General features: G+C 40.9%; 1 protein-coding gene and 1 long non-coding RNA gene across 3 annotated transcripts in view; one reads left to right on the top strand and one right to left on the bottom strand.

Moving 5' to 3' along the window:
- Positions 1-6259, bottom strand: part of TSPAN7 (tetraspanin 7) — a 139728-nt gene extending 133469 nt beyond the window's left edge. The window contains exon 1 of the mRNA XM_036840548.1: positions 6123-6259. Within this exon, the coding sequence (XP_036696443.1) occupies positions 6123-6203 (81 nt within the window). The 5' untranslated portion in view covers positions 6204-6259. The remainder of the gene's footprint in view (positions 1-6122) is intronic.
- Positions 6260-6459: 200 nt separating this feature from the next.
- Positions 6460-21417, top strand: part of LOC118888492 — a 109089-nt gene continuing 94131 nt past the window's right edge. Inside the window, exons 1-3 of one of the 2 annotated variants that reach the window (XR_005018304.1) lie at positions 6460-6576; positions 12502-12582; positions 17053-17134. This is a non-coding gene — a long non-coding RNA (uncharacterized LOC118888492). The remainder of the gene's footprint in view (positions 6577-12501; positions 12583-17052; positions 17135-21417) is intronic. The other variant, XR_005018305.1, reaches the window with a different exon arrangement.

Genomic DNA, 21417 nt, shown 5'->3' with positions numbered 1-21417 from the left:
AGGGAAAACAAAAAGATGTGCAAGCAATCATAATAGACACACTACATGGTTCAGCTGTGAATAGGCTTACCTAATTGCATTAATGTGATCACTGACTACTGCTCTAACCAAGATGATATATGATAATGATAAACTGATAAAAGGTATATTAGGGTCTACCCAATTTAGGAAAGATGGGAGTGAAGGAGAAGGTGGTAGGAGAGCTAGATCTTGATCTTCCATAGTAGGAAGACAATATATAACATCTAATACTGAAAAGTCCAGTAGTAGTAGATTAACTACATTACTTAGAAATGAAGGTAACATGCTAAAAGCAGCAGCTAGTAAAAGTTGGTAAACATTCTACTGAAATACCTGGCATATAAGACATTCAATGAATGTTTGTTGAATTTCACTGATATGCAAAGGAATAAGTATAAACTTTAGTATGTGCCCAAATTCAAACAGTGTAAAACATTAGGGGTTGTTCTTTAAGACTTTTTCCCCTGTATTTAACCCAAGTACCTAAACTTTCCTGGATGACAAAAGAGAAGAAACATTTTGACTATTATTTCTTTCAATCTTCCCCCTAAAAAGATTAGTGATGCTTCCCAAATTTTAAAAAAATCACTAATATTTCACTATAAGAGAATTTGATAGCACTATTGATAAAGCTAACTGCCTCCCTGGATAATCAAAGAAACCAAATCCAATATACACTGGAATGAAGCAAGGATATTTCTCTTCACAGTATTATTTAGTGGATGTAGCTGTAGTGGATTTAAATCTAAGCTCAGAACACAGATGAGTGTTTAAAATACATTAAAAAATTTCTAAATCAAAACAGAATTTACCTTATCTACTGTATAGCACAGGGAACTCTACTCAATACTCTATAATGGCCTATATGGGAATAAAATCTAAAAAAGAGTGAATATATGTATACGTATAACTGATTCACTTTGCTGTACACCTGAAACTAACACAACATTGTAAATCAACTATACTCCAACAAAATTTTTTTTAAAAATGGAATTTACCTTGTAAGCATCATATTGATAGTTTTCCTGTTTGTTGTTGAAAAAACTGTATTTGTCATGGAGAGATATTTTTGTATTAGGGTAAGATAGATATCTTTTTAATTCAAACATAGCAAGTTCAATTCCAATTAAAATTTTAGGTAACTAAAATGTCCGGCAAACTAGCTGATCATAAAAGTATAATAACTGAACTATCATTAGGATAAGTAAGTCTTATACAGTCCTCTACTCCACCTTTCCACACATCACTGTCAGAAACACATTGAAACTACCACAGGTAGACCGGAAATATCATTTTAAAAAGCCTCCCAATTGAGATGAGTTGAAATAAATACATGAGCCCAAGAGTAGTCAATAAAATTTCATTTATTCATTCATTCATTAAGTAAATACTTCCGGAGTAAACCTGTTATGTGCCAGGCACTGTTTGCTAGTCTTAAAGCACAGGATAACTTACTCCTAGGTGTGTTTTTTTCCTCCTCTTCTATAAACCTGAAAATGAAACATACAAATCAAAGAGAATAAGGGAGCCATTTACCTAACATTCAGGTGACGCTATCTAACCAGAGGACAGATCGTCCCATCCATTTCAACACTATTATATAAAGAACTACCTACCTTTGTCTTCAAGTAAAGAATTATGGTACACCATGGAGAATGTTTTTCTTCTTACTTGCGATTGTGTTGAGAATGCTCGGGTATGGTGGTTCCAAACAACAGTATATATTGGGAGTTTTGCATAAGACTCTCTTTTTCTACGTAGGACTTACTAGTATACTATGTAAAGTTCACTAGTGCAGAGGTTGTAAGCACTGTTGACATTTTGAGCCATAAAAATTTCTTGTGAGGGGCTGTCCCGTACCTTGTAGTATGCTTAGCCGCACCTGTGGCCTCTACCAGCTAGATGCCAATAGCACCCCACTCCCAGCAGTAACTAAAAAATGTCTCCAGACATTGCCAACTATTGGTGGGGGGAGGCAAAACTGTCCCCTGTTGAGAACCACTGCTTTAGAGGAACATCTCAGAGAGGGAGAGTGATTATAGATAGAAGAGGAGGCCAGATAAAACAAAGATCTCTCTTTCATAACTGCAGGTACATCAATCTCTTGATGCTACTGGTCTACCACCATTTTAAGCTCAAATGTCTTCTAGCCCTAAATCTAAACTGAGGTAAGGGAAAAGAAGCAGTCCCATTAAAATGATTCACCGAGAACAGGAAGGAAAAAAATTCTGCCTAATCTTTCCTCCATCTTCCACTTAAAAGAACACCAAGATCATCCTCTTTGTTAATTACCTAACATAACTCCAGAAGTTTTGACAAATATTTGAGTACCTACTATGGGCCAGACAGTTCGAGGTGCCAGAGAAAGATAAATTTATCAGCTGCATTTATTGAATTGTTGTCACTCTTATAGACAGTGTTTTCTTCATAGTTTTGCATTTGACGAAGGATTCTTAAATATGACACCAAAAGCACAAGCAACAAAAGAAAAATAGGTAGATTGGACTTTATCAAAATAAAAAACGTTTGTATTTCAAAGGACACCACCAAGAAAGTGAATAAACAACACACAGAATAGGAGAAAATATTTGCAAATGATATACCTGATAAGAGACTTGAGTCAAGAATACATAAAGGACATATACAACTCAATAATTTAAAAAAAAAACCAAAATAAAAATTGGGCAAAGGATATGAAGAGACATTTCTTCAAGGAAGATATACAAATGACCAATAAGCACATACAAAGATGCTCGACATCATTACTCATCAAGGAAATTCAAATCCAAACCACAATGAGATACCCATTAGGATGGCTAGAATTTTAAAAGTCAGATAATAACAAATGTTGGCAAGGATGTGGAGAAATCAACATACTCATACACTGCTGGCAGGAATGTAAAATGGTACAGTCACTTTGGAAAACAGTCTGGCAGTTCTTCAAATGATTCATCACAGAGTTACCATATGACCCAGCAATTCCACGCCTAGGTGTATACTCAAGAGGAATGAAGACATGTTCACACAAAAACTTGTACATAAATGTTTGTAGCACTGTTACTCATAATAGCCAAAAGACAGAAACAACCCAAATATCTAGCAGTGGACAAACGAATGAACAAAATGTGATATAGGCATACAGTGGAGTATGATTTGGCCATAAAAAGGAATAAACATGGATGAATTTTGAGAACGTTATGCTAAGCAAAAGTAGCCATTCACAAAAGACCACATACTATATGATTTCATTTAGATGAAATGTCCAAAAAAGGGAAATCTATAGATACAGAAAGTAGATTAGGGCTTCCCTGGTGGCGCAATGGTTAAGAATCCGCCTGCCAATGTATGGGACACAGGTTCGAGCCCTGGTCCGAGAAGATCCCATATGCCACGGAGCAACCAAGCCCGTGCGCCACAACTACTGAGCCTGCGCTCTAGAGCCCGCGAGCCACAACTACTTAAGCCCGCACACCTAGAGCCGGTGCTCCGCAACAAGAGAAGCCACCGCAATGAGAAGCCCGCGCACCGCAACGAAGAGTAGCCCCCGCTCGCCGCAACTAGAGAAAGCCCACATGCAGCAACAAAGACCCAACTCAGCCAAAAATAAATAAATAAATTAATTAATTTTTTTAAAAGAAGAAAGATTAGTGATTGCCTGGGGTGGTGGGGCTTATTGGGAGGACAAGGGGAATAACAGCTAAAGGGTATGGGGTTTCTTTTTCAGGTAATAAAAATGTTCTAAAATTGGGGTGATGATTGCACAAATCTGTGAATATACTAAACCCACTGAATTGTACACTTTAAAAAGGGTGAATTATATGTTATGTGAATTACTTCTCAATAAAGCTGTTTAAAAAGAAAAACAGCATTTAAGGTACAATGGAGAACACAGCATTTGGACCATGGTTTATTAATGAAAATGTCTTGCTTAAAATACCCTTGCATCTGGAGAGATCTCATTCTTTGGTTGTGAAGTATGAAATGATTATTGAAGGCTATTTAAACTACTGAAAATGCTTTAGGTAAACACTTTAAGACTATGGAAATCTTGGAAGTAGGAAAAAAGTAAAATGCAGGCATCAAGGAACTTCAGAGGACATAAAATTCTGTGCTTAAGATGTATCAGGGTGCATTAAGTAATTAGATTCATGAGGTGGGGGGAAGGTAAGCCAAGAAGAGTTAAAGAGCTCATATGAAAAGGCTTCGTCTAGAAGACTCCCTTCTTTACCAGCCTGCAGTGATGCTGAAAGATTTTTCAGGAAGCTAAAAATAATCACCCATATGATTTACTCCAGTAACAAATAGGAAGTCAAGTAAATACTAAAGGGCCAAACACAAAGAGATTTAATGAAACAAACAAACAAAAATAGCTAAGCCAGTTCCGAGGAATGGCTACTGGGAAGTTTCAGCAACCAGCATGCGTTATTGCTTTTTCCAAGAAGAACATAATATAGGATCTGTGCAGAGCTCACAATTCCACTGCTGAAATTTTTCAACCTGTGCTGTTTTCAGTCCAAATAAAGTCCATTTCTGTGGTTGCCTTGTGTGATATACCTGTTATTCTATCTTATCTCACTGCAGAGTTCTTGGTATGCCTGGTCTCCAGAGTCCACAATTTCCCGACCTGAGGAATCACCAATGCCAGTGACAAGGAATGTCCGCGGGGGCGGGGGGCGCATTAGGGATTTATTTTTTTAATCCTAAATAAATCTCAGTTCCTGCCCTGGTCATTACAAACAGCCTGTTTCACCATCAAGCCGAGTCTGGGTACCTCATAAAGCACTGTGCCCCAGTTTCAAACCAAAATTAGGGCCAATTAGGGCTAATTGGCAAAGAAAAACAACCAAAGGCCAGATTGGCTTTTTCTGCAGAGCCTCAGGTTTCAAAATGACTGCCTTGAAAGCTGAAATGACCCAGATTATTTGTGTGTGTGTGTGTGGGGGGGGTGACAGACATTCATTCTCCTTCAGGGTGGCTGTGGCTTGGTGTAGGAAAGGAGAACTTGGGGAGAAGGGAGTCGTCGACATGGAAAGAGAAATACTGGGGAATGATCTTTAGGTACCACCTACTTCAAATGAATCACTGCAGTGGCAGCCCTGCACTGATTCCACGAATTGCCAAACAGGATGAGGTAAGGCACAAGCCTGGAGCACCCCCCGCACCCCACCGCCCGCCCCGCTCCTCCTCCTCCCGCGCGCAAAAGCGCGCATAGCTCCGCGAAGTGCACCACGCAGCCCCCCAAGGCTTCGGCTGAGGGGCTGACGTCATCCTTCTGCATTGAGCTTCAAGGACCGGTAGCAGCACCAGTTAGATGGGGAGCAGAGTTGAGGCGCTATTGCTGTCACCAAGTGGCTGGGGTCCTTCCCCAGGGCTCTGCGGATTGGGTTTACGCAATGACAGAAAGATAAGTGTAAGGGTGCAAGGGCGTGGGAAAAGGGTCCTAAGACCCATCTCCTGGGTCGCCGAGAAAGCGCAAAGATGCCCCTGGGTTACGTAAGACCCTCTCCCCTCTGTGCGTCTCCGCGCGGCAACGGCGCCCGCCCCCCATCACTGCGTTTGGAGGCCTTTGGTCGCCCTTGCCCAGCCAGGCAGCTCAGGGCTCCCAGCGCCTGCCTCTCGCAGCCCCGCGGGGTCGGGAATAACTGGGAATCTGGGATTAAACCCTGCGCTCTCGCGCCTGCTCCCAGCCGGCCACAGGTTAGCTCCAAGAGACACCGCGAACGGGCTGCTAAGGGAGGGTGGGGAGGGGTGTCCAGAGTGGAAAACAGACGAATAAACCCGCAACTTTCCCCAGAGGCTGACCCTAACCCGGGAGTTAAAAAAATAAGTCAATGCATTAAAATATTTTGGAAAGGTCGGCAACCTGCAGTCACCGCCACCACGCAGCCCCTTACACCCTGCACCGGGCGGGGTCCAGGGTCTGAGCAGCCCCAAGCCTGCACCCCGCCATCCTGCAGCCCCAGCCCTGCGCCTGTCTCCTGAAGGAGGGGACCGAGATTTGATTTTTGCTTTGGGTTTTTTCCTCCCCCTTCCCTTCCCGGAGCATCACTACACTGACCGATGGACGGCGGCCCAGCCGCCGGTCAGGCGTGGCCACTCACCCAGAAGACGAAGGAGTAGATGATGAGGAGGGTTTTGAGACAGGTTATCACAGGTTTGGTCTCCATTCTCCTCGATGCCATACTACAGAGCTCCGGCGGCGGCGGCGGCGGCGGCGGCGTCGGCGGCGGCGGCGGCGGCGGCGTGCGGCGGGCCGGCGCGCGGGAGGGGGGAGGAGGCGGGGCGGGGCCGGGCGGGGCGGAGGCGCGTGCCGCGAGAGGCCCCGTGAGCGCGCAGACGAGACGTTGCGTGTGCGTGAGCGCGCACTCGGCAGAGCCCCCGCTGAAGGAACAGGCCGGCAGAGACTGCGCATGCGGAGAAGGCCGCCCGCCTCCGCGAGCCCGCGCAGGCTCAGACCCCGAGCCGAGGAGTGGGGCAGGGCACTCAGGAGGGAGTAGGAGAACCTGGATGGAGGCCGGGTCGAAGGTCAGGGCCTTTTCGTGGCCGCCGTGGCACGTGAGTTTCTGCTTTGTACACAGTGGGGCTTTACATTTGCAGGGTTGTCTTCACCTGGTTTATTGCTGTCCCCCGAAAGCAATCAGGTTTCTGCATTTGGACGCCCCACTAGGCCTTCTCAGACGGAAGTGGCCCAGTAGTCATGTCCTTGGAACAAGCAGGCCTTGTCTGTGCCAGTAACAGACTGTGACAGGTGGCCGGAGATACAGCTGGAGGAATGGTCAGGAACCCGGGAACTCAGACAGACACCCCCAATCCTTGCCACCGCGGAAGCTCCATGTTTTAGATTTCCTCACATTTTGAAATGATGAAGCCGAATGACAAGAAGTTTCCATATGAAGGTACCATTCTTCCTGCACATAAAATGTATAACAGATAACAGAAAAAAAAAGTTTAAAGTCCCTGAGACTCATTTTTCCCACCCTAACAAGTACAGACCACCTCACACTAAAAGAGAACTGTTTCAAGGTCAAAAAACACAGTTCAAAAACAATTCAGAAGTTGCTCAAAAAGCTAAACATAAAGTTACCATATGACCCAGCGATTCCACTCCTAGGTATAGACCCAAAAGCAATGACAACTTGTCCACACAAAAGCCTGTCCATGAATGTTCATAGCACCATTTACCATAGCCAGAAAGCAGAAACAACCCCAATGACCATCAATTATGAATGGATGAACATAATGTAGTACATCCATACAATGGAAAATTATTTGGCCACAAAAAGGAATGAAGTACTGGTACATGCTTTAACATATATGAACCTTGAAAATATGCTAAGTGAAAGAAGCCAGACACAAAAGACTACATGTTGAACGGTCCATTTATAGGCAACGTCCAGAATAGACAGATCCATAGAGACAGAAATAGATTAGTGGTTGCAGGGGGCGGCAGGAATGAGGAGTGACTGTTAGTGAGTAGGGGGTTTCTTTGGGGAGTGACAAAAGTGTTCTAGAATTAGACTCTGGTGACGGTTGCACAATTTTGTGAATATACTAAAAACCACTGAATTGGACACTTTAAAAGGGTGAATTTTATGGCACGTGAATTATATCCCAATAAAAAAGTAATGTACACTCCACCCAGATTTCCTGTGGATGGTTTGTAGAGGAACACACAGTACAGATTCTGTGGGAGATTTCACTTGATTCCTGAGAGAGTCTGCAGTCAAAACAGCAACACTATCACAGGCTAACTCAGTTGTGGATGATGTTAAGGATACCTTTTGTGAAAGAGTGAAAAACAGTCACTAAAGCTTGAGGAAAGCCTGCCAAGGTCAGTTGCAGGAGTAATTATGACCGCCAATGGGTTGTACATGGTCCCAGGTCAGGGAGGTCATTGTATAAACAGGACACAAATATGAGGAAGAGGAGAACTTGCTTAAGGTAATGATCAACCATAACAAAGAGGTATGTGGGCATAGAGAGGAATAGAGAAGAATATGGGTTCAGGATTAGTCAAAAAAGATTAAGGAACAGATTGGCAAGGTTTCTCTTATAAAGGAAGACCTTGCACAATGATTCTCTACTCTGGTTGCTCGTTTGCATCACCTGGAGAACTTAAAACAACAACAACAAGAACAAAGCTATGACTGCCTGTGCCCAATCCCAGGTAGCCTGAGTCATTTGGTCCGGAGTGAGGGCTCAGCAGTTTTTAAAGTTCTTCAGGTGGTCCTAATAGGAATCAAGAGTGGAGGGACGCTGTCCCTACTGCAGTGAGCTCAAACCCAGCTTCAGAAAGGAGCTTTCTCCTTCCTTTTTACAGTCCCTGGGCAGCAGCAAAAAAAGGATACTGAAGATTTCAAGCCCAGTGAGTACTCTTAGCCAAAAAAAAGTTCTTGCCCATGCATAATTACTCTGTAAAGGGGTCAGAAATCTCCATTTTCAACCCAACAGGGACACTGCTGAGCGTCATAGATAATTTCATGAGTTAATATATGATATTCACAGACGGCGTCCATCAGCTCAGCTAACTCACCATTTCACAGTTTGGAGATTTTTGGGGTCCAGATTCTTGAAAACTTGGACTGTTCTAGCAAAAATAAGTTATTTAATTGTAAAGGTAGATATGAATAGTCAGCAATGTAATTAATGGGTAAATTACCATAGTTCATAGCTGGATCCTTGCTATTCAAATTGTGGTCTGTGATATAATAGGGTGACAAACCATGCCAGTTTTCCCAGGACTGAGGGGTTTCCTTTAACTCTGGATTTTTTTTTTTTAACTCTGGATTTTTATTGCTAAAACCAAAACCAGTCAGCCACCCTATCAGTGAACTAGCAGCACTGGTATCAGCTGGGAGAGTTTACTGAAAATGCAGAACCTCAGGCCTCACCGCAAGCCCGTGTTAACAAGATCCCCAGGGGATTCAGATGCACAGTAATGTCTGTCAGTTTGTCATGGATTGAATTGTGTCCTCCAAAATGAGATGTTGAAGTCCTAACCCCATTGCCTCAGGATGTGACCTTATTTGGAAATAGTGTTGTTGCAGATGTAATTATTTAAGTTAAGAGGAGGTCATCCTGGAGCAGGGTAAGCCCTTAATCCAATATAACTGGTATCCTTAAAAGAAGAAAAGACCCAGGAAGAGGGCCATGTGAAGACACAAACAGGGTAAATGCCGTGTGACTGATTGAAATGATGCAGCTGCAAGCCAAAAGCGCCAAGGATTGACTGTCACCACTAGAAGCTAGGAAGAGGCAAGCAAGAATTCTACCTAGTCTCAGAGGAAGCATGGCCCTATTGACAATTTGATTTCAGACTTCTGGCCTTCAGAACTGTGAGAAAATAAATTTTTTAAGTTATTTTAAGCCACCCATTTGGGGGTATTTTGTTACAGCAGCCACAGGAAACATACATGTCTAAGATTCACTGATCTCCAGTTCCTCAAAATATGACCACAGCTACCATATCACCTAGCACTGTTAGGTGTATACCCCGCCTCCAAAATTGAAAGCAGGTGTTCTAACAAAAACGTGTACATGAGTGTTCACAGTAGCACTAATCACAACAGCTGAAGGGTGGAAACAACTTAAATGTCTATCAACTAAGGAATGGATAAACTATGGTAAATCCATACAATGGAATATTATTCAGTTATAAAAAGGAATGAAGTACTAACACATGCTAATATATGGATGAATCTTTTTTTTCTTTTTTTTAATTTATTTTTGGCTGCGTTGGGTCTTTATTGCTGCCCCCGGGCTTTCTCCAGTTGCGGTGAGTGGGGGCTACTCTTTGTTGTGGTGCGCGGGCTTCTCATTGCAGTGGCTTCTCTTGTTGCAGAGCATGTGCTCTAGGTGCCCAGGCTTCAGGAGTTGCGGCTCCCGGGCTCTGGAGCGCAGGCTCAGTAGTTGTGGCACACAGGCTTAGTTGCTCCGTGGCATGTGGGATCTTCCCAGACCAGGGCTCGAACCCGTGTCCCCTGCATTGGCAGGTGGATTCTTAACCACTGTGCCACTGGGGAAGCCATATGGATGAATCTTGGAAACTTTATACTGAGTGAAAGAAGCCATACAAATACCACATATTGTATTATTCCATTTTTGTGAACTATCCAGAACAGGCAAATCCATAGAGACAGAAAGCAGATTAATGGTCACCTGGGGCTGGGGGAGGAGGGAATGGGAAGTGACTGCTTAATAGGTCCAGTGTTTCCTGTTGAGGTGATGAAAAAGTTCTGCAGCTAGAGAGTGATGATGGTTGTACAACATTGTGAATGCACTTAATGCCTCTGAATTGTACACTTTTAAATGGTTAAAATAGTAAATTTTATGTTATGTATATTTTATCACATACGCAAATAACATATAACCACAGCAAGTCCAAAGGCCCTGTGGCCTGAAGGAATGATATATTTGAGGAGTTGACAAAAGGTCAGCAAGGCTCAATAGCAGGAGCAAAGATGGTGTACAGGAGGCCAGAGAGAGGTCAGCCCATCCAGGTCCTGTTAGATGACGATAAGAATTTTAATATTTTGCTTAAAAACAAGAGGAGCTTTTGATTTTTATTTGTCTTAAATGGAGCAAGTACTTCGAGGAGAACCAGACTGCCACCAAAGCACCTACGTGGTCCCTGCTCCTACTGTCACCCCTCAATCTGTTGTTCCCACAGCAACCAGAGTGATCTTATTCAAACACAAACCATATCATGTCACCCTCTCACTTAAACCCCTCCAGTGGCTTCCCATCATTGCCCAAAGAATCAAATTTCGACTCTTTTCCCTGACTTAGAAAGCATACATGAGCTGACTCCAACTTCCTCTCCCGTGACTCCCCCTGTGCTTCAGCTGCTCTGGCCTTCTTTCAGCTCTTCAATCAGACTTCATTTTGCCTGAAAGCCTTCACACTAGCTGGTCCTATCTTTAGAATGCTTTGCCCCTTAAACTCTGAGTGGCTAGTCCCTCACTTCCTGTCATTTAGATCTCAGTATAGATGTCACCTCCTCGGAAAGGCCATTTCAGATGAAAATAGCCACCCAGTCGAAAATAGCCACCTAGTCACTACGTATTCTAATTCTCTGCATCACACTTATCTAACATTTTCTTATTTGTGTGCTTGTTTTGTTGTCCTCCTCTCCACACAGGCAGGTAGTTTTGTCTGTCTTGTTCACTGTTGTATCCCCAGTACCTAGATACAACAGCAACTCAAAAAATGTTGAACAGATGGATGGTACATAGTAGTCATTCAATAGATGATTGTTGCCTGATTGAAGAAGGATGTGGTATTTGAAATGGACTTGGAAATATGTATAAGATAATGGTGGTCTTTGAGCAATGGAGAAGGAGATCATTATGGGCTACGGAACAGCATGAACAAAAGCAGAAAGCTAACTCAGATGAGTGGTGAGGTGCACTAGACGACCCAGAGTAGGAAAGGATGCAGAGATGTCGGTTGGAGGAGGGCCTTACTCAGGCCAAGTTTGACTCTCTTGTTTAGTAGGGGAGTGATGTGATCTGACCCATGTTTTTACCAAAGTAATTTGGGAGGCAGTATGCAGGATTAGAGGTTGCAGAAGAGAGAGACCAGAAACAGGAAAAGAGTTAGGAGGTAACTGCAATAACCTAATTGGGAGTTGATGAGGGCTGGGCCTTGGGAAGTGGAAGTGGGGCTGGAGGAGGGGCCGAGGCAGTGCATCTCCACTCTGGCTGCATTAAAATCTACTGGGGAGCATTTACACTTGTGGATGCCTGGGCTCCATCCCCCAGAGATTCCGGTTAACTTGGTCTCTGATGGGGCCCCAGCAATCAGTATTTTTAAAAGCTCCCTATATGCTCTAGCTGGGATTGAAATCCCTGGGACAGATAAAAGAAATTGTTCAGAAATAGAATAGATGGCCCTCAGGGCTAAGTGGATTTGGGTAATGAAGGAAAAGGAGGAATTGAATATGACTTACCTCTAGTCTGAGTAAACTTGGAGGACAGCTTTTAAAATGCATAATCTCAATATATGGTACATCTAAACAAGGGACTAGTTTACTGTTATTAGCAGGTATGTATATGAAGAGCTTTTTTAGTCACAAAAGGACATTTTTGTTATAACATTAAGGAAAAATAAAACAATAGAAAATTTTATATGCACTATGACCTGAACTATGTAAGAACATATAGAAAAGAAATTGGAAGAAAATGTGTATAAAATGTTCACACTGGTAGCTCAGGGGTGGGGGTGGGATTATAGGTGATTTTATTTCCCATTTTTTTATATTTACTCTATTTTCCCAAATTTCTAAATGATCATATATAACATAATAAAAGAGGATATTTTATAAAGGAAGCCCTCTACACAAAAGATTAAAATATTAAAGTTTTTAGGGCTTAAGGGGGGAAAACCTTGAACTGTTTTGAGAATTTGCTTAAGTGAACTTTGAGCATATGTCCATTCATCTAAATTTCTGTATTTATTAATATATCTGTGTGTTTCCAGGGATCCCTACCTGAACACTGCAGGTGACTTTTACCCTGGGATTCAGAAATGTCTACAGGACTGAGCCTGGGCCCGCTAAAGGTATGTTTGCAAAAGCCACTCAGGAAGGCACTCAACCAAAGGAACGAGAGAACTAAGGTTTGCAGATTTGGTCTAAGGAGCCTTGGTATAAGTATCAGAGAATTAAGGTTGTTCTGAGGACAGCTCGATATATATTATACGTGGAATGAATGATGCAGGCCCTCGTGTTTCCTCATTAGGGATTTATCCCTGAGCCTTGGGGGAAGGCAGATGTTTTAAAAAAAAAGCTAGATTAGAAAAAAAAAATTCATAGAGATATTGGGAGCATAAAGTTTTACAGCCAATATAGCCTGCTTAACAAAAAATTGCAGGGACAAAGGGTACTGTTCTCATTTCAACAGAATGACAGCTGAATGTCTCAGAACACAGAGTGGAAACATAAGCGTCTCAGACAACTTCCCCAGACAGCACAAATTAAAAAGAAGGAAAAGGCCAATGCCACTCTGTAACAGGACTACACTTGTGAGACTATAGTGGCAGGTCTAAGTGATAGCTAGGAGGACCAGACTTGTAAATACAAGTGCTACCTCCCTTCCCACTGGGGACTTTCTGAACATGTTGGGAGGAATTTGAGAGGGATTGAAGTTCTTGAATTTTGGTGTTTTTTCTTTTGACCCGGCAATTCCTCCTCTATGACTTTTCCTTACAAAAATAAATAAATGTACAACATGTATTTATAAGATTACTAATTGCAAAATTCATTATTGGAATAGTGAAAGATGGAAACAATACAAATATTCATCTAAAGTGTTTTGCCATTTAGTCATTCATTCTACAAAATTTTTGAACACCTGCTATTTGCCAGGTGCTTGTCTAAGCATTGGAGATACAGCTGTGACCAAACCAAACCAGGTCCCTATCCTCAGGGAGCTTGCACTCTTCTGGGGAAGACAATAAAATAAATTTTAGCGTATCCATACTATAGAATGCTATGATGTAGGTATATGTTATATGTTAGGTATATTTATATGTTATGTATATGTTAGGTATATTTATACTGAATTAAAACAAAAGGTCTATCAAGATATATATATATATATATATATATATATATATATATATATACACACATATATATAAAATATATAATTTTTACTTATAAAAACAAGTTACAGAAGAGAATTATAGTATTCTTCTGTGACTATAATAATAAAGTGTATTAGATCATTCATAGGAAAACATCAGGATGAAAGATACATGACAAGCTTTGAATGATGGAATTTCGCCTCTGAAAATGCTCATTTGATTTTTTTTACAAGCAGTATTACATTTATAATAAAAATAAGTTATTAAAAAGAAACACTGTAGAGGCTAAACCCTAGAAATGCTTTTTGAAAAATTGTTATTGGGATTTTATATTTATCCTGTGGCTATTGAACATAGGGAAATTCAGGTAAAAGTTTTGTATATATGGGGGTACAAAAATTATGACTTCAGAATAATTCCTTTTGACCTCAACCAAATGGGAATGCAATGTGAAGAAAATAATTTTTGAGGTAAACTATGTCATTATAGCTCCACATGGATAGAACAGTGTTGTTCCCGTCATGATGACACACATCTACTTTTGGAGGGACAGAGCAGAGCTGTTTAGAGCTGTTCTGTTTTACGTATCATTTGTTTACTGCTGAGCTCAAGGACGCATCCCTTTTTAAATGCCTTTCTTAGCAATTAAATATCATTGTCCATTAGGTTCAAAAACTGTCCCATTGATGGCTTTGCTTTCTACATTTATGTTGTATTTCCAAAGAAATAATCTAAATATCCAGCAACGGGGGATTAGTTAAATAAATGATGTTATTGTGCAGTCACTTTTCATTTGACTCTCAGCTATACTTTCGATGCTCTTTTCTGTATCACAGGTGGTTAGAAACCAGTAAACTACATTTTCCATATTCCCTTTCAGCTTGCATCGCATGAGGTTTGCTACTGGGAGGCACTGGTGGGGAGACTATAAGGTGGACAAGAGAGTAGCCTTTTTGTCTGTCTCTAGGGGTCCTTCCAATAGCAATAGAGGCAGCAACAATGACTACAGGCAACTATTTGTTCCCAAAACATCTGTGGCAGTTTTAACAGATTAGTAAGGCTATGGACTCCTGGGTTTCTACTCAGTGGTAGTAGAGGCAGCAGTAGTACCTCTCACAGATCAGCATCGAGTGTCACAAGTGCAATGGCCCACATATGGGCTCCAGCCCCAGGAGTGGTGGCAGCTTTCAGGTTTCTAGGTAAGACACACTGTGATCAATTGTTTGCAGAACTGGCCAGAATTCTTTCTCTCCCTGTTTCCACGCCCTTTTGCAATGTGACTTTGCAGTTTTTCACATGAAAAGTGGAATCTATTTCTCTACTCTTGGAATCTGGGCTGGCCTTGTTCCTTACTTTGAGCAATAGAAGGTAGAGAAAATGGCACTGTGATAGTCCCAAGCCTAGGTCCTAAGAGGACTCTCGGGCTTCTGCTCATTCTCTTGGAGCCACGTGACTGCCATGGAATAAGCCCACACTGGCCTGCTAGAGAGTGAGAAACCATGTGGGTCTGAGTCTAGCCAGTCCTCTTGTCCCAGCTGAGGTCCCCAAACATGTAAAGGAGCCCAGCCAAGATCAGCAAAGCCAACCCACAACCAACTGTAGATGCATGAGGGCCCTCAACTGAGACCAGAGAAATACCTAGATGAATCCAGCCTAAATTGTTAACCACAGAATTTTTTCTTAAGTAAATTCTGGTTTTACACGAGTAAGTTTGAAGTGGTTTGTTACATAGTGATAGCTAACTAATATATACCTTTCTCTTTTTTTTTTTAGCATGTTTTATAACTTTGTAGCAAGTTACTAGCATTAAGTCTGTTGCTGCATTAAATGTCTAGAGTGGTTTCTGTTTGCCTGCTGGATACTGACTGTTACAAATGCTATGTCCATAGAATGGAATTCTATACAGCCATCAGATTAATGTTGAAGTAGAATACTTTGACATAGGGAAATTCCCATCGTATGTTTTTAAGTGAAAAAATGAAATTATAAAAAGTACATATAGTATGATGCCAATTTGGAGATATATATACACACACACACATAAATAGTGGTAATTATTACCTCATGATCTGATATCTAATCACTTTGTGATTTTTTTCCTTTACTCTTTACGTTTTCTGCATTTACTAAGTGCTTTGTGAAAGCATGTATTTCCTTTATCATTAGAAAAAATTTTATTTATCTTATTTTAATTTATTTTATTGAAGTATAGTTGATTTACAATGTTGTGTTAATTTCTGCTGTACAGCAGAGTGATTCAGTTAAATATATATATATATATATATATATATATATATATATACACACATTCTTTTTCATATTCTTTTCCATTATGGTTCATCACAGGATGTTGAATATAGTTCCCTGTGCTGTACAGTAGGCCCTTGTTGTTTATCCATTCTGTATATAATAGTTTGCATCTGCTAACCCCAAACTCCCAGTCCCTCCCTCCTCCACCCCCCCTCCCCCTTGGCAACCACAAGTCTGTTCTCTATGTCTCTGAGTCTGTTTCTGTTTCGTAGATAAGTTCATTTGTGTCATGTTTTAGATTCCACATGTAAGTGATGTCATATGGTATTTGTCCTTCTCTTTCTGACTTCCTTCATTTAGTATGATAATCTCTAGGTCAGTCCATGTTGCTGCAAATGGCATTATTTCATTCTTTTTTATGGCTGAGTAGTATTCCATTGTATATATGTACCACATCTTCTTTATCCACTCATCTGTCAATGTATATTTAGGTTGTTTCCATGTCTTGACTATTGTGAATAGTGCTGCTATGAACATAAGGGTGCATATATCTTTTTGAATTATAGTTTTGTCTGGATATGTGCCCAGGAGTGGGATTGCTAGATCATATGGCAACTCTACTTTTAGTTTTCTGAGGAACCTCCATACTGTTTTCCATAGTGGCTGCACCAATTTACATTCCCACCAACAGTGTAGGAGGGTTCTCTTTTCTCCACACCCTCTCCAGCATTTGTTATTTGTAGATTTTTTTTAATGATGGCCATTCTGACTGGTGTGAGGTGCTACCTCATTGTAGTTTTGATTTGCATTTCTCTAATAATTAGCAATGTTGAGCATCTTTTCATGTGCCTGTTGGCCATCTGTATGTCTTCTTTGGAAACATGTCTATTTAGGTCTTCTGCCCAGAAAAAAAATTTATTTTAAATTGTTAATTTTTCAGGATATCTAGATTGATATTTGGTTTGGGGGAGCCATGATGCTTTCTGTAACTCCCTCTTTAGCAATGTATACAAAATGAGTGGGTTGTTTTTTTAAAAAAAAAATAGGTGACAGGGGAACAGTGTCTTACATCTGCTAACAGTGTCCCAAGCTAGGTTGCAGTCACCCTTGTTGCCCTGTAATCCATAATCACACAGTAGCATATGAAGTGGGACATAAACCATCTTTTTCTTTCTACTTTCTAAATCCTTCAAGTCACCTGACAACAAAGCTGCTGAAATATCTTCCTGACATGTATCCCCTACATGTGTCCAGCTCTAGATAATTCACTCAGCAGGTATCTAAATCTTTGATTACTCATAATCTTCTATTAAAAGGATGTTATGCTTTTATACTGACTTCACTACCTGTGTAAATGCTGTATTTATCCTGTGATATAAAAGATATAATTGATGGAAACGTGACTCAGAAGAATTCAGCCAAAAGGTAATAGTTCCAGGTATACAGGTTCTGTGCAGTTTTTCTTTTAATTAGTTAATTAATTTGTTTATTTTTGGCTGCATTGGGTCTTCCTTGCTGTGTGCGGGCTTTCTCTAGATGCGGCGAGGGGAGGCTACGCGTTGCGGTGCGCTGGCTTCTCATTGCAGTGGCTTCTCTTGTTGTGGAGCACGGGCTCTAGGGCACTCGGGCTCAGTAGTTGTGGCTCACGGGCTCTAGAGTGCGGGCTCAGTAGTTGTGGCACATGGGTTTAGTTGCTCCGCAGCATGGGGGATCTTCCCAGACCAGGGCTCGAACCCATGTCCCCTGCATTGGCAGGCGGGTTCTTAACCACTGCGCCACCAGGGAAGTCCGTTTTTTAACCACTTTAGTCATTTATATCGTAATGTTTATTGACCCTGTTTTTCAAATCCAAAGATTGATTAGTGTTCGCTGACTTCAGTAGGAATATTCTCTACATAGTGATGACTAATGTATTTTAGTTAGATTCATTTATTAGAGAAGTATCTTTGTACTTTAATAAAACAATACATAAAAATGAGTATGTTGAAATTCCTTCTATTTACAGTGAAATGTACTTTAGACATTCAACCATGCAGATGTTAAATAACCCAGGCCAGAGCCCCATCTTATTTAGATGTGTAAGTGGCTAAATTTAAGGTGAAGACTGGGCCAGCATGGCTGAAGCAGAGTGGAACATTGAGCTGATTATCAGTGAGTTAGCCTCTAAATTCAGTCCGTATGCATGACCCTGATCCTAAACTTCCTTTTGTTAGAACTGTCCCCGTCAGTGAGCTGATGGCTGCCAATAATTGGGTTATATCATGATCATAATTAGAAGCATTTATTGATCGACCGTTGGCATCAGGGTTTGAACCCAAACAGTCGCATGTAGGTGCCTGCACTCTTGACAATGGGTTCTGAAGTCAGACTGACTGGGTTTCCTCCTGGCCTCTGCCACTTACCAGTCTTCACATCTGTAACATGGGGATATCAGTAGTTACTACCTTATTGTCTTCACATGAAGCAATATGTGTGAGGTGCTTGGAATAGTTATGGCATAGTGGGTGTTCAATGAATATTAGTCGTTAATGTAATAGCACTGTGCCAACTCCTAATTACAAAAGCTTAGATCTAAAAGGAACCTCAAAGATGATTAAGTTCACTGTTTTTCAACTGCAGGTCACAACTTGTTAGTGAACTGTGAAATCAATTTAAGGGCTCACTCCCAGCACTTAATAAACCAAATAAGAGTATAATCAAATAGAAGTTATCAAAGTGCATTGCATGTAATAAGGGTAAGTGTTGTTTCATGAAACATTTGTTTTGGAGAGATAGCAGACATGATTGATGCTCTGCTCACATCACCTCAGGTCTCTTTTGCTGGTTCTGCCCATCCCCCAGTGTCTTTGTGCTTCTTTCCTAAAGAATCTTCCCTGTAGTTTTTCAGAAAACCTCCCATAAGCTACTGGAGACATGGTAGCCCGATGTATTCGTGTTATTTATCTGTTGTCGCATAATAAATTTTTCAAAAATCTGGTGACTTAAAATGACAACATTTATTATCTTACACAATTTCTGAGGGTCAGGAATCCAGAAGTAACTTAGCTGGGTGGTTCTAGCTTAGAGAGTATCATGAGATTTCAGTAAAGCTAATAGCTGGGGCTGCAGTCATCTCAAGGTTTGACTGGGGCTGGAGGATCTGCCTTCAGACTCACTCCTGTGGTTGTTGGCAGGCCTCAGTTCCTTGCTGGCTGTTGGCTGGAGGCCTCAGGCCCTTGTTATGAGAGTCCATGTCATGGACCTCTTTATAGGACTGCTCATAAAATGAGACCTTGCTTCCCACAGAGGCAGTGAAGAAAGAGAGAATCCAAGATGGAAGCCACAGTCTTTCATACCTTAATCTCAGAAGTGACATTCCATTACTTCTGCTGTATTTCATTGGTTATAGTGACTAACCATGGAACAGCGTAGGCAGGAAGGTGTGAATACTACAAGGCCGGGACCATTGGAGGCCACCTTTGGGGACTGGCTACCACAGGTACCGTGAACTTAAATGCCTGGGAGGTTACATTCTGCTGGGGTGGCCTGTAACCAGTTATTGACTAGGGATGAAATATGAAAGCCCAGCTTTCTTGTCTCAAAGCGAGTGAGTCTCTGGTGTATTTTATGCTCCAGAGCTTCCCATGGGATCAGGCTGAGGCTGAGACTTCACCTGAAATTTGATCCTTGGTTGATTTCTGCACCTTTCCTGCTCTGCCACCTCTATTCCCATACCACTTTCTCCCGAAAACATCCTTGATAAATCGTTTGCAATCAAATCCTTATCTCAAGGTCTGCTTCTGGGAAACCCAACCTAGGGCAAGATGGTGTATGTGTGTGTGTGTGTACTGGGTCAATATAAAACATTTCTTACTGTAAGTCATGGTTAAAAATGTTGAATTTTTTAAAAAAATAGTTTGATCTATATCCATTCCTTCATTTTACAACTTAGTAAACTGCAGCCCAGGCAGGTAAAGTGATTAACGCAATATTACCCAACCCTTAGTGGTTAGATGACTCCTTGGTTTTATTTTGACTTCCTGTGCTTAGCCTCTGGTTATAAAATCACTTCCATTGGATTGAACTTCAACTCTGCCACTTGATAATTGTGTGACTAAAGCCAATTCAGTCCTTCTGGGCTTTAGTCCCCTGATCTGTAACATGAGGATAATAACTGCTCTGAGTAGAAGGAAAAGGTTGGATCAAAATGAAATCAAATTCAGGCTTCACCACTCACTGGCTTTCCCCCCCCCCCCAGTTTTTTTTATTGTGATAAAATACACATAACAGAAAATGTACCACCTTAACCATTTAAGTACAATTCAGTGGTATTAGGCACATTCATATTGTTGTGCAAGTATCACCACCATCCATCTACAGAACTCTTCATCTTGCAAAACTAAAACTCTATACCCATTAAACAATAATTCCCCATCCCCCCTCGCCCTAGCCCCTGGGAACCACCATTCTACTTCCCGTCTCTATGATTTACCGCTCACTGGCTTTTTGTCCTTAAGCAAACAATGTATTTTCATTCCCCTCATCTTGGACGAAAAGAGACTAATACTTTCTAGTGTACAGTTTATCAAAATACCTGGTTTTTATAAGCAACGGCAGCTGGAATTATTATCATGTACATGGAAGTGCTTTGTAAACTATAAAGCACCATAAATATGTGTCATTGTGGTTATTGTTATAACACTACACATTAATAGGACCCCAAATTCTGCTTATTTATATAGGGTTATATATCAAAGCATTATAAATTTTTGATCAACCTCATGTCATTATTTTAAAACAAACTATGTTAATAGTATCACCAAGCTTGTTTTCCTCTGAAAAAAAAATCAATTTTTCTTTATGGGAAAATTATTTGAAAAATCTTTTTCTAAATGAGTGATTTTGTATTTTAAGTAATTTTTAGTTATGTGGAAAAGCATATGAAAGATAAATTATAAATATGTGAGGTGTTTTAGTTCTTTGTATCTCTGGTAATATTTCTGACACTAAGGGAGAATTTGATCATGTTTAGCTTCCAGGGACACTTCTTCTTTGAGTAAAGAAGTGGAGTGATTTTACAGTATGTGTTAACATGAGCTTATATCTCCATTTGGAGCTACCACAACTCTGTCCTGATGGATCAGATATTTCAAAATTTTAAGGAGAAACAGTTAAATGGATCATATAAACAGAAATTTTAGCAGAAACCAGAAGGAAAGATGTTTTAAAATGTAATAACTTGAGGCCCATATTTAGAAAAGAACCTATTTGCACTTGGGTTCACCTGTCTGCAAATTAGAAGAATGAATTTGCCTACACAGGGAAAAAATAAAGCCTGATTCTGGCTGAGGGTCTGTAAAACTAGTTTTTGGTTTTGGGGGTTTTTTTTGTTTGTTTGTTTTTTAGTTAAAAAACAACTGAGTTCATTGAAAACTACGGCCTTCTCTGTAAAGAAACAAGCACCCGTGTACATTTCTGGTGGAAAATAGTAAATGTATCTCTTATGAAAGGCAATTTGGCAGTATTCATCAAAATTACACATGCAGTTTGGGCCTGGGAATTCTTCTGGACATGTACATG

Source organism: Balaenoptera musculus, chromosome X (genome assembly GCF_009873245.2).
Source record: "Balaenoptera musculus isolate JJ_BM4_2016_0621 chromosome X, mBalMus1.pri.v3, whole genome shotgun sequence".
NCBI classification, from domain to species: domain Eukaryota; kingdom Metazoa; phylum Chordata; class Mammalia; order Artiodactyla; family Balaenopteridae; genus Balaenoptera; species Balaenoptera musculus.
Note: the sequence above shows the minus strand (reverse complement) of the source record. Positions and strands in the feature narration are given on the sequence as shown.